Genomic DNA, 13,784 nt, shown 5'->3' with positions numbered 1-13,784 from the left:
AAGGGAACAGCACAGAGCTTTCCAAAGACTGTGAAATGTTGGTTACCTGCGTTGCTGATGTTGCGGATGTTGCTGGTGTCGCCATCTGCCGGCTGCAGCAGACTGGAAGGGACCCAGTCTGTTTTCTCAGAAACCAACTTCTTCACTAACCTGAACGTTCAAAGGAAATATATAGAATCACCATCTTTTCCCCCTCAGTGATGCCGCTACTGCTGTAGCCTCCAAGGAAATTCCTACAATATCCCCGGATTTGGACAACGAAGCTTGTTACAGAGAGGCGTTGGAGGACAAAAACAGGGCAAATCTGATCAGTCGTTTTTCATGCATTCGGAAACATGCCCCCAATTGTGACATTTTGCAAGTTTGGTTTCACAACCCCCTATCAAGAATTCTCCGTGAAAATAATTGGAGGGCTTGTGCATATACTATTTTTATTTATTTATTGGGGGTGGGGGGAGCAAGCAACACTCGCCGCAACTCCACACTCAACCAGAAAGAAAAAGCCCAAACCCCTCAATTCTAAATAAAATTGGAAAGGGCAGTGAGGCTTGATAAGCACAAAGGGAGGTACCATGTTGAGGACCCCAGGGGTAGGGGGATCAACTTCCAGACACCCTTTTGCCATATCCGGCACTCTGAGATATGTTACCTGTTCCCCAGTGGGTGGTATTCAACCTCCATATTTCCTTAGTGCAAGGATTTCCATTTTTGCAAATGGATTTTCCTTTCTTCCCCAAGTGGACCTTGTGCCCTCGCCAAACATGCTGCAGAGGGTAGGGGGAACCCCTAGAACAGTTTTAAAGGGTGTGCTGGCGGAGGGGGAGGGGACAATGTTATCTTGCGCCGAGGAGATATATATTTGCGCCGATTGAATGGGAGACTTAGTACTATGTTAGATTCCACCGCATGGCCCCAGTGGTCAGTTTGTCAACGAAGGAGAGATGTGGAGAAAGCAAGGTGAGAAGATTTATTGGCTCAGCACCCCTTACCCCCTAGTAAAATTGTCCTGCCAGTATAACCAGTTGCTGGAAAGAACCGTAAAAGTCCATGGCCCATTTTACACACAGTGCGGCAGCAAATGTGTGAGACAGTTTGCTACCAAGTATGTATTCGGCATGGAACTATAGCCTGTCTAGATCTCCAAAAACGCTATCCATATATTTTAAAACTTCAACAGGCTAACACATTTATTATACACGCACATAACATTCAGAAGTGTGCCCTGTGTACACCTAAAACTAAAAAGTGTGAAATGCCCTCCTGCTTCCATTTCTCCTCCCGCTAGGTTGAAAACCCAAGGGCCACGGACACAAAACACAAGCTATCTGGGAGCTAAGCTCAAATGCATCCGTCCTGGGCAAAGGCAGGAAATGGGTTGCAACTGGGAGTACATGCACACTCAACTGTTTTTCTTCCCTTGGATGCTATCTGGTGATGCAATTCATGCAATGGCTGAACACCCATGGAAAATTGCTGCTCGCTTCTAGGGCAGGTGTAGCACTGTAGGGTCTTACAGACCTATGAAGGAGACGTGGCGATGTACACAAACAGGTGTACTGCAACAGGGTGATGTTGCATAGCAGCGCAGTACATGTTTATCCTCACAACACTGACCTGGCTTTGCATTGTACTGCTTGGAGGCGTGCCTTTGGTTTCAAATCGGCATTGTGAAACCCACCTGTCTGCTTTTGCAAAGAGCCAGTTTGTGGGGTTGGGGGAGGAAAGAAATTATCCTTGACATTTATTAAACTAAATATATATACCCCTTGATTGTAGTAAAACCTCCAAAGGGTTTACAATAAATTTTTTAATCATCATTTTTTTTTTAAAAAAAAAAAAACCTGTTAAGAACATAGAAGGAAGGTCTCCCCCATCCCCATTTTCCTAATTGTTCTTCCTTCACCAGTTTGTTTCTGGAGGAATTTGTATATCTTGAGTCCTCTGAGGAAACCCAGCCAGATGGGTGAGGTAGAAATAACAAATTATCATCATCATCATCTGGGGAAAAGGGAACCTTGGTTCTTGAACTTAATCTGTTCCGGAAGTTCGTTTGACTCCAGAAATGTTTGTAAACCAAGGCATGGTGCAGGCACCCCGGAAACAATGGCTGACACCCACATTGGACATTATGCTTCCAAAAAACATTCAAAAACCGGAGCACTTACTTCCGGGTTTTCAGCGTTCAGGAGCCGATTTGTTCATCAACTAAGCCGTTCGAGAACCCAGGTTCCACTGTACAGCCTTTCCCACAATGCTCCCATCTCTTTCATTCAAATCCTGTGCTTTTCCCACATGGAAAAGCTGTTTCACATAAGAGAACGATGTTTCATTTTGACTGATTTGCTTGTTGAGAGCAGAGGCAAGGGGTGTCCTGGGGAACTCTATGCAGGCACTAGGAATGGATGAATCTGTCCATTTCAACTTCTCTCAGTTTCTCGCTCTTCCCATCATAAGTTCAGATCTCCACCTTTCCGTTTCAGTTTGCGGAAGTTTATTCTTTTTTATTTTTTTTAAAAAGCCCTCACAGAAATTTATCAAGTGATGGAAATTGTGGTCCAAAACAGCTGGAAGATGCTGGACTGAGAAAGATTGCTTTCAACACATGTTGGGAGGAAGGGAGGAGAGTCTTCCCCTAAGCTTTATGGGTATGTTTCTGATCTCACCCAACATAAATTTATCTCTGCAGCAAATAATAATAATAAAAGTAAACCTAGCTTGTGGACTAATGGAATCTGCAGAAAATTTGACACGCGCTATTCTCTTCTAGCTGTTGTTTATCAGGGTTTGTTTCGAAACTCAACTAACAGCTGGAAAATGGTACCACTGTAGCCTTTCTCTCTGGCAGCCGTACTTACCATTGTCCATCCTCGCCTTCCTGTATAAACTGCACTAAATCTCCATCCTCTAGAGTGAGGGAATCTGGGAAACAAGTGTCAAAACTGCCTTCTACCCGGTAAAGGTTGGATCCCTAAAACAAATGAAACAAGGTGGTACGTGATGTTATTGCAGAAGGAAAGATTATGGGCAGAGATAAGACAGGAATATAGTCTACTACAAGGCCCAAGGGATGCCTTTCAGACATTCAGAGTGAGAAATGTATCCAGAAAAGGAGCACCTGCTGTGGTTTTCAAACACTCTAATTTTCCTAATGTTCTGTGCGCACACCATACATTTAAAGCCCATCTCTCCAAAGACTCCTGAGAACTGCAGTTAGGGGTGCTGTGAATTGTAGTTACATGAGGGGTAAACTACATTTCCTCTGGATCTTTGGGGGGGTGTGTGCTCTAAATGTGCTTTAAAGGTATGGAGTGTGCAGAGCTCTGCAAAAGTAATCATGCAAAGGACTGGGCAACGCAAAAGCATTTGCTTTCACTGTTTTTAAAAAGCACGTCTGTAGTCTTTTTCACATGAAAAGCCCACATGCAACCCTATTTACAATTGCTTGGAGAGAAGCCCCACTGCATTGGGTGGGATTTACCTCTAAATACAGGACTGCATTGTAAAGTTCAACTTTGAAATCTTACCAATTTATTTTTTTAAATCCTGAACTGCTTTCCCAGAAACACAAAGTGCTCAAAGCAAAATATCAAACCATCATGATCTTTCTTTCTTTCTTTCTTTCTTTCTTTCTTTCTTTCTTTTTCTTTCTTTCCAAAACTAGATTAAAACCAGATACAGTGGCACAAACAAAAGCAAAGGAGATTTGTCCAACAGAGTGTGGCCAGTGCTTTGGTGGGCAAAAAGGTTGTTGCTGGGTGGCAGACACTGTATAAGAACTGGGCCATGCTGGCTGGGGCTGATAGGAATTGTAGTCTAAAACATCTGGAGGGCATCAGGTCAGAAAAAGATGACCTAGATTAGAAACATTGTGGGTTTTTAACTAACAAGAATCAGAGGACCTGAGGGTGCTGAATGCTAACTTTAGTATTTCTCCACTTGTGTGGTGCAGCTGCAGAACATGCAAAGCTGGTCCGCACGCTGATCCCTCAATGTGGAACAAGTTATAAATCAAAGTAATTAGATAGACAGAACTCACGTTATCTCCTCACCTATTGCCCAGCCTGAGAAACAACAACTATAGGGAGGATTTAAGAAAACTGCACAAGTTGATAGCAAAATATGGGTGGTACCCTAAGAACCCACCCAACCCAATGCCATGGGTGGTATTCAACTAACATGTCCCATTGGCATAAGGATTTCTGTTTGCAGGGCAGGAATCCCCCCACCCTTCATGTGCCCCATACCCTCCCCAAATCTCTAGATCAGGCATAGGCAACCCTGGCATATGTTTTGGGACTACAATTCCCATCATCCTTGACCACTGGTCCTGCTAGTTTGGGATCATGGGAGTTGTAGTCCCAAAACATCTGGAGGGCCAGGGTTGCCTATGCCTGATCTAGATGGTTGGGGGAATCTCTAGAACAGATTTAGTGGGGCGCAAAGGGAGGAGAGGGGGTAAATGTTTCCTTGTGCAATCAGGAATCCTTGCACTGATAGGATGTTTACAAAGGGCTACTTGGAGACTGTCCCTTTTCTTGTTCTGAAACATTCCCATAGTTTGGGGAAATGCAAAACTGCATTTCCTGCTGCATTTGCACCCAGCTTGAGCTAAGCTTAACCTACAGCATTACAAAAAGGTGTTATCTACGTTGTTAGGCTGGCTTTCTTCCTCCATATCCGAAGAGTTGGAGAGTTCCTCAGCGCTGGATGGGATGGCTTCAAAATCCTCAAACGTATCAAGCGACGGCATCTGCCTGCTGGGCCAACCTTTGCAAAGAAGGAGAGCGTTTGGCATCAGCAGCTGGTATACTTTAGACGGAATATTGATGGCACCGCACAGCGTGAAAATCCAGCCTTTTAAAAAAGAAATGAGCAGCTCTCTACCGGAGGAGACCCACTCAAAGAGGTTAATTTATTGCATCTGCATCACATCCCTTCCTCCAAGAAGCTCGCTTGGAGCATCAGCACAGCTTCAAAACTAACCTGCAAGGGAGGCCAAGTGGATGCAAAGGGTTATTGGTGATTTTTGTATGTTCTTTTCACTATTATATGCATTTTACACACATTTTACCCTAATATATACTTTATTTAGCTGAAGAACTGTGCTGTGAAGTTCGGAGAAATGTGAATTCAGAGGCTAGTGTATTGAGTTTTGGTTCATGCATTTTGGGGGGACTGTATGATTTAGGTAATTTTGCCCTTAAATGAGCACTGAATCGGATTTCTATCTCCCTGCTCCCCATTGTGACAGGAGCAGCGTGTGAAATTTGGCCCTCGGAGAAGCAAAGCTAAGTTGTGGAACTGATTGGAGTGGTGCAGATGCTTAAAACAATTCAGTTCAAAACAACAACACCCCACCTAAAAAGCGAGTGGGAACTTGCCTTCAAAATCTGCATTTCAACATACATCTCTAAAATCTGTCTCACAACGTTTCAGGATCAAATTATATGCTGGTTTCCAAGCTTGGTAAGACCCAGCCCTGTGGATTTACATTCTTCCAGCAGAGCAAATCATGAAAGTTCATTTTCATGATAATTTAGCTAGCATCATGAGGAGCATACTGTCTTACAGAGGAACGTATGTAACCTATGGTGGCTGATGGGGTGGGAAGCAGGGAACCCACCAGTAGGTGGAGCCAGAGTCCATGATAGGCAGAGCCTCGTAATTCTAATTTTGCTTCCACCCTCCTCCCTGCAGAGTTCTGCAGCAGCAACACCAGCATCAGATTTAGGGTTAGGGTTAACCCTAAATCTTAACCCCTCAGCAGGTGCCAAGCTGAGGGGGTGCAAAATTTAGAAGATCCATAGTGGGAGAAGATCCATTTCGGGGCACCAAATTTTGACTTAGCACAGGGTGCCATATTGCAACAAAAGATTACCAAAGTCCACCCCTGGCAACACTGATGCTACAGAGGATGAAACTGACAGCCAGGGTCACACTCTGGACTAGTTGTAAAAAAGAAGGAGGGCCAGCCTTCACTATATATCTCCCTCCTCTGAAGAAGACATCAGCATCAGCATCATTAAACGTCATTTATAAATTGCTTCCTATAAGGCACCTGAAAGCAATTTGCAGTAATATACAGTAGGTCTGAAACTCACCCAGGGGTTATGTTCTGGAGGTCCACTCACAAAGGCAAAATTGCACAAAGTCAGGAAGACCCCCTGCAATCACTCAGACATTTGTGCAACCATCCTTATCTGTCCGAAGGCAAATAAGGCCAGTAAGCAAGGCAGAGGGCTTAAAAAGCTCTTTCCGCACTGGGTTTTCCTGCTGCAGAAAGTTTTTAAATCCTCCACCTCGCTTATCGGGCATAGCCCCCTCTGATGGGTTTTCCCCCAGCCTCTTTCTGTCTATTTCTTTATTTTTCTATGAAGTGCACAAGGCTGATATCAAGTAAGTAAACAGCGTACAAGTTTTGGGCCTGCTGTATATAAAACAGTTACATATATCAAAAAACAGTTAAAACAACTGCATATAGAAAAACAGTGTTTAACAATAGCAGCGCATGCATACAATCAACCTCTATCCAAGAAAGAAACATGAGGCAGAGATTTTATGAGGCTTGATGAAAGATGAGCATCTTCTGCAGGTGCTAGGAAGACATCAGATAAGGTGCCTGTCTGATATGCAGTGGTGGGTAGTTCCACAGGGTAGGTGAAGCCACACTAATGGCTCAATTCTGACAATGTAATAAGCGCACTTCATGATAGGATGGTACCTGCAGAGTGCCCTCTCCTGTGGGATGCAGTGATTGGTTGGGTATGGAGGGGGTGAGGCGATTTACAACCTACATTGAGATGTGTGTAGACTTCACCCCCATTTACTCTCAAGACAAACGGATGCCAACAACAAGGGGGGAAAGAGAGCAGAAAGAGTACAAGGGTGAACAAAGGATAAGCAGAAGCAAAATAAAACTAATGAGGATGGAGCAAAGAATTCCACTCTCAGCTGGAAGCAAGTATTTTTTTAATAAAAAAAAAAACATTTTGGGCACAACACATCAGGAAGCCTCAGTGAAATGCTTGGGCATCACGCTAGACTGTGTAAGCTCCCATTCATTTAGCAACAGGCTCCCATTCATTTTGGCAGAGCTGTGCACAGGAAAAACCCACAGTGCATACTAGTAGCGCCCTTTGTCTTCAGATATGCTCTGAGCAGCACAGGCATTGCATCTCAAAACACATTTTGATTCCTATTTACCTGTCTGTGAAGCAGATCTAGGGACTGGCCTCGTAGAGCGAACAGCGCTGCATTTAGCTTGAGCCAAGAGGTTGCATTCAAAGGCATCTGTGACAGGAAGTAGGGTGTTTGTTTGTTTGGGTGCTAGCTGGGATCTCAAAAATGTCAGGTCGAACATGCAACCCCACCCAGAAGATTTTCCTTGCTAGTAATGCGATCGACGCTACGAACGCAAGATCGTCCCTTTGGATTAACCTGAAATTGGGACCAGCTCTCCTATAAAGGCCTGCACTCATACACATTTACTCTGACTAGACATACGCAGGATTTTGCTGCTGAGGATGAAGGCGGATGCAGCGTTCGAAGGATGAGCACCACAAGGATGGGCCATAGCTGAGGGGCAGACAGTCCCTGGCATCTCCAGGTAGGATTCAGAAAGAGACCCCTGCCTGAAAACTTGAAGAGCCACTGCCAGTCTGTGTAGACATCACTGAGCTACGTGGACCAATGGTCTGACTCACCGTAAGGCAACTTCCTACCAGGTTCTTCACTTACGGTATGAACCTGATTTTGCAACTTGTGTTGCAGGAATACCTCACCAACAAACCGGATTGGCAAATCACGGCAAGGAGAACCAGCTGTGCATCAGATAAGCCTGCAAACCTTTTAATTTGCATTTTTAATTTGCATGTGTATCTGCTCATAGATACATTCATTCATTGCCTAATTAAAACAAAATTGCAAGCATTTAAACATCGCTTGCAAGACTGCTGCAGTGGGTGTTGATGGTATCATTGGCGCTAACCAGTCAGAGCTCACCACACCCAGCTTTTCCCTGGTTCAGACAGGTCTCTTCAGAGCTTGCCACAGGACAGAAACAAATATGCCTGGGTTTAAATGGCAGTAACAGGACGTACAAGCTACCTCCACCACTCATAATATTATGTGCCTGCCTCTGCCCTAAGTATCTGCCTATGGTGGTGCAATCGGATGGATTTCTGCAACTTTGGGAATCCCAAAGTAACTAGGCCTTCTTTTATGGCCAGCTCACCATGCTAACAGAGGGCATGATCCAGAAAGAAAATAGGGCGCCCCAGATTTGCCTAAAACATCACAGTGGGAGCCTGGCTGCCCATGACGTTAGCCCAATGCAGTGGGAGAACCCCACCCCTCTTTCCCAAGGGAACAGAAAACTTTAACCCTGTTTGACCTGGATAGTGGTATGGAACCTTTGGTCCTCCAGAGGTTAACTACAACTCCTGGCCTGGGGCTGATGGGAATGGTAGTCCAGATTCCTCATCTCAGGTCTGGATTAATTACCTACATGGCATGCACTGAAAGAAGGGTGGCCACTGCTTTTGCCTCCCCTGGCATAAAAGGGGTAGGCCAAGTATACGAGGAGACCGTTCATCGATGTTACGTGATGGAGGGTGCATGCAGAGTACCGTTGATACCAGAGTGATGCTCATTTTAGAGCCGTTTAATAAAGGAAAGAAGGTTGAGGTGAAAAAGAGGTCTAGCTTACACCGGCATGCAGCAAAGGACACAGGAACCATCTAAACACGACCAACAGCAAACTCACGAGACAATTGCGGGACATGCTTTCAAGAGAGAAATAATGGAAGAGAAGAAACTGATGCAGCAATGAAGAAATGGCTGTAAACGGACTGCGCCAAGCCCACAGCTGTTGTTTTCACCAATGATGCTATGAGTGCCTTTTAGCAGGATTGTGACCGTTGTGAATATATAGTACAGAAAGGGGCCAGTTTTAAAATCAAATGTACATCTGGGTCTCTTGAGCTTCCGCACTCAATCTGCATAAGAAGGGAAATGGAAAACAGTGGTTTAACCCTGCAATCCTGTGGTTCGTGGGAAACATCTGAAGGCAGCCCTGTTTAGGGGAGCTTTTAATACTGGATGAATCATTTTAATATTCAAGCCGCCCAGAGTGGCTGGGGAAACCCAGCCAGATGGGCAGGGTATAAATAATTTTTTTATTATTTTTTTTATTAAATATCCCAATAGCTATCGGAAGCATTGCGTGACTGAGAGGGAAGAGAGCGTGTCGAGTTGGCTTTCTCATTCTCTTCGTTTCAGCCTCCAATATGCCCTAACTGGAACTTGGCAGGCAGGTCAGACATATGTATACAGGAAAGGATGATTAATTCCGAAACCAGAAAATGGGCTGATATGCTGACTCGAGAGTCCTTACAAACTCTCTCATATGTCATATGCCGGTGATGATGAAAGTATAGGCATTCCATGAATAATAATCAAGGGACTGTCACCAAATGGTCCATGCATCAAGTACCTTCGAAACCCAGAGGAGTTGGATCGCTTTTAATTTCATGCCTCTTGACTTTAACTGCAGGAACAAGGGGACCTGTGTGGAGTTTGCAGATAACAAGAATCGAAATATAGTTAGAGGTTCACCCGGCTTTCTTGGCATGGAAAAGAATAGGATTTGCAGCAGAGGGCAATGGTTAGCTTATCTTAGCATACAACACAATCGTAATGTTTTTTAAAGTCAGCGTGTCGAGAGGTGGGGGGTGGGAACATACTTGTGATTTGCAACAAAAGCACCAAAAACCTTGCTTTTTAAAATAATAACTCTGATTCTGAAGGAAAGCAGAGAGCCCCTCCCCCCAATAATGGACTTGTATTACCATTCCTAATACATAGATGATGCCCACAGAGACGAGTTTGTGTTAACGTGAAAACTATACGCACCTATCTGAGCATGATTACAAATCATTCTCTCTGACCATAGGCAACAACCCAGTAAGGGTGTCTACTATGGTTTTGAAAAGAACTCAAGTTGACAAATGTTACATTTCCCCACCGTAATACTATTTTTATCTACTCAGGTTTGTTCAGTGTTGATTTCACATACACGTAACTACTATTTTCTATCTTGAAATAACTTTATGGAAATCCATCCCAAAATAACATCTGATATGCTGCAATAACCAAAAAGCATTCCATAGTGAGAAGCAAAAGAACATAACCTTTGCCCCCCCTTCTCTATTATTATTATTATTATTATTATTGTTATCGTTATCATTAATCTCCCACCCACCCCCTTTGAAACACAGTTATAAGTCGGCATAGGGACTCAGGAGACCACCAGTCAGTGCTGAGCAAAGCCCTATTCTGAAAGGAGGGTCACTTCATGATTGACACAAAAGCTGACCAATCAGCAGTGTTCACATTCACTTTCTGCTCCAAACCAGAAGAGGGGTCCCCCCCCCCAAGAGCTCAGTCCAGGTGAGACGATAGCCCTTCTCTCAGAAGCACAGTTGAGTGGATTTCTGCACCAGACAGGCTTTGAAATTATGCCTGTCTGGTTGCACCCAGAGACTGAACCGTTCTGGCTTGCTTCGCATCCTGGTGGTGCAACTCCGTAGCACACAATGTTTGGAGGGGGTCGTGCACATGACCCTTTCTGCTCTTTGCCTTGCAGAGCACACCACAGGTTCAGGCTTGCAAGGGTTTCCAAGCGCCGCCACATTTGCACCAACGTCGGCAGAGGAAGGAAGGCGGCGAAGTGTTAATGGGACTGTACCTTTGGTTAGAGCAGATGTGTTAGTTGTGGTGCTGATGGAGGAAGCTAGGGAAAAGCGGCGGGTTACATCTCTCTCTTTAGATTCTGGATCTGGGAGGACAGATAGAGTCAGGTCAAGGAAGGGTTAGAAGTGAGCAAGCGCGCAAGCAAACGAGGAGGAAGGAGGAGAACAACAACTGGGAGAAGGCTGGAGAAAGGTAGCTTGTTTCCATGGAAAACTGCAGCAAACTGTATCACAGTTCTGTTCAGGGCTTGTTGTATTAAAACATGCATTCCCTGGGATTCTAACCCCACCACCTGGTTTGCCATGGAGGGATGCAGGAGGTCATCAATGGCCTATGAATGACCAGATACAGAATGATTCCCTGCAGCTATTTACCAACTGGTAACTTACCACCGTTTGCTTGTGGTCATTTGGTAAACTGATCAACTGCACTGCTAAATGTTGCAACTCTTTCCTTTCCTGAGATTGCTAATGAGGTGTTAAAGTGGCTGGGTGTGTAAATTCCTATCCACTAGGATAACAGAAACGACATTTTCTCGCGCAATTATTGGCACACACTGCATGTACGGAGATGAATGAATCTGTCCGTTTTGGTTTCTTTCCTTTTCTAATTTTTCCATCCTTCAGTTTGACCCATTTCCGCATAATTTTCCAGTAAAAAAGAAAAAGTCCAAACAAAACTCTGAGTGCAGTTTTGTGTGTATTTCTCCTAACATATACATTTTTGTTTGCAACTTTGTCTTGATATTTGCAGTTTTGCAAGCATCGTTCCTGACTACAAGGCTTTTATACACACACTGGGTCATATTCAACTGAATATTTCAGCAGGTGGGAGCAAGCGGAATGACTCCTGTTTCCCAAAGGGACTTGTCCCTCTCCTAGCCCTGCATGTGCCCTAAACACCCCCCCCTAAATCTGTTCCAGAGGGTTGGGAGAACCCTGCATGGCAGGGGGGGGGGGGAGAGGGCATCAGAGGGATGGGAGAACTCCCCTAGGAAGAAAGGCAGCAGCTATTGTGACTTTTCAGTTTAGAGAAAAGGCGAGGAAGAGGTGACATGATTGTATGAAATTACACCTGGCATGGAGAAAGTAGATAGAGGAAAAGGTTTGCTCCATCTCTCGAAACGCTAGAACTCGTAGACATCCACGTTGAAAGATTTAGGGCAGATTTTTAAAAGTACTTCTTCGCCCAGCGCACAGTCATGCTATGAAATTCGCTCTTACAAGAGACAGTGATGACCATCAACTTGGATGGTTTTTGTTATGTACGGAGTTGAATAGGATCCAAAATGCAGCAGTCTGAATGGTCCTAGAACAATAGGATTCAGAATGCAGCAGTCTCATTGGTCCTAGAACAATAGGATTCAGAATGCAGCAGTCTCATTGGTCCTAGAACAATAGGATTCAGAATGCAGCAGTCTCATTGGTCCTAGAACAATAGGATTCAGAATGCAGCAGTCTGATTGGTCCTAGAACAATAGGATTCAGAATGCAGCAGTCTGATTGGTCCTAAAACAATAGGATTCAGAATGCAGCAGTCTGATAGGTCCACAGGAGCCACCCAATCCAGCTCCAGGTGGAAGTGAATCCGCAACCTGATTGGCCTACAGGAGAATCCCAGAATTGGCCAATCACGTGGGGCCCACTGTGTAAATAATGTCTATAAAGCAGATATTCTGGGGGAACTTCCATTCCTCCTCACCACTATGAGCTGAATAAAGAGCATGAAATCCACTCTCGACTCTGAGTATATTTTAGTTTTTAAAAAGGATTAGACAAATTCGTGGAAGAGGAAAGGGCTTTCATAGCAAGCAGCCATGATGGCTCTGCTCTGTTTCCCCAGTTGGAGGCAGCAGTGCTTCCAAATACCAGTTTCTGGAAATCACAGGAAGGGAGAGGGCCATTGTGCTTATGGTCTGCTTTGCTGGTTTCTGACAGGCATCTGGTTGGCTACTGTGAGAACAGGATGCTGGACTAGATGGGCCACTGGCCTGATGCAGCTGTTCTTATGAGGAGAGGGGAGATTATTCCACTGGGCAAGCAGAGACACTTGGGCCGACAGAACAATCTCCTTAGCGCTACTTTGAACACAACCTCTAACTTTCACTAACGTACATCTTTCCCCCTCGTATATGACTTTCCATACCTATTTTTGGGGTTGGAGAACTGCCTCACAAAAGTTGGAGGTGCTCATGTTTTGTAGGAGAGTTGCATTTCAGTTCATGTAGGGCAGGAAGGTGGTCCTGAGCTTCTCCAGATGTTTTGTTGGACTCCCCATTCCAATCTGCATGGTCAGTGGATGATGGGAGTTGTAAGAAGAGTTTGGATTTGATATCCTGCTTTATCACTCCCCTTGAGGAGTCTCAAAGTGGCTAACAATCTCCTTTCCCTTCCTCCCCCACAACAAACACTCTGTGAGGTGAGTAAGGCTGAGAGACTTCAGAGAAGTGTGACTAGCCCAAGGTCACCCAGCAGCTGCAGGTGGAGGAGCGGAGACGCGAACCCGGTTCCCCAGATTACGTGACTACTGCTCTTAACCACTACACCACACTGTAACCCAACAACATGTGGACCATTTGGGTAAAATGGTTCCAGGTTTCATCCAATGCCAAGTCATTAACAGGTCACTGAATCCCGAATTCCTCTCATTTTTCACAACCAGAATCAGGAGTGCTCACAATGATCCGGAGCTCTGTTTTACACATACAACCATCCCCGAACTCTGATATGGCCCTTGCTTTGCAATCAAAGTGAGCTGGATTCATCTCTCAGAATAACTGACCATGTAAACAAGTACTTCTGAAAACAGTCAGCACTTGTGCCATCTGCATAGGCACGGTCAATTTGAAAGGAGATCACAGCAGGCAGAACTTTGTGTTAAACATGAGTGAAGCGCTATTAAATACATGAAGATGAGCATGACAGCCAAGATGATACATGTTGTAACACAGCTGCATGCAGGTTTCCAAATTTGCCAGCGGGAATGTTTGCTTTCTGGCCTTTCAAAGCTGATGAAGCACAAACTAAGAGGAG

The 13,784-nt window shown here is 44.8% G+C and overlaps 1 protein-coding gene and 1 long non-coding RNA gene across 9 annotated transcripts in view; one reads left to right on the top strand and one right to left on the bottom strand.

Annotated features, from left to right (window-relative positions):
* LOC114598039 (uncharacterized) overlaps positions 1–4,754 on the top strand; it is a 35,757-nt gene extending 31,003 nt beyond the window's left edge. Inside the window, exon 3 of the long non-coding RNA XR_003706953.2 lies at positions 4,657–4,754. This is a non-coding gene — a long non-coding RNA (uncharacterized LOC114598039). The remainder of the gene's footprint in view (positions 1–4,656) is intronic.
* The window catches only part of MCF2L2 (MCF.2 cell line derived transforming sequence-like 2), a 224,741-nt gene that overhangs the window by 2,406 nt on the left and 208,551 nt on the right, over positions 1–13,784 (bottom strand). For 4 of the 8 annotated variants that reach the window (XM_077929727.1, XM_077929726.1, XM_077929731.1 and 1 more), the window contains 6 exons: positions 10,748–10,837; positions 9,494–9,565; positions 7,204–7,290; positions 4,649–4,767; positions 2,856–2,968; positions 47–150 (listed from right to left, as the gene is read on the bottom strand). In XM_077929727.1, the coding sequence (XP_077785853.1) occupies positions 47–150; positions 2,856–2,968; positions 4,649–4,767; positions 7,204–7,290; positions 9,494–9,565; positions 10,748–10,837 (585 nt within the window). The remainder of the gene's footprint in view (positions 1–46; positions 151–2,855; positions 2,969–4,648; positions 4,768–7,203; positions 7,291–9,493; positions 9,566–10,747; positions 10,838–13,784) is intronic. The other 4 variants (XM_077929730.1, XM_077929732.1, XM_077929733.1 and 1 more) reach the window with 4 other exon arrangements.

Source organism: Podarcis muralis, chromosome 6, assembly GCF_964188315.1.
Source record: "Podarcis muralis chromosome 6, rPodMur119.hap1.1, whole genome shotgun sequence".
NCBI lineage: Eukaryota > Metazoa > Chordata > Lepidosauria > Squamata > Lacertidae > Podarcis > Podarcis muralis.
This window is presented reverse-complemented; position numbering and strand designations above follow the sequence as displayed.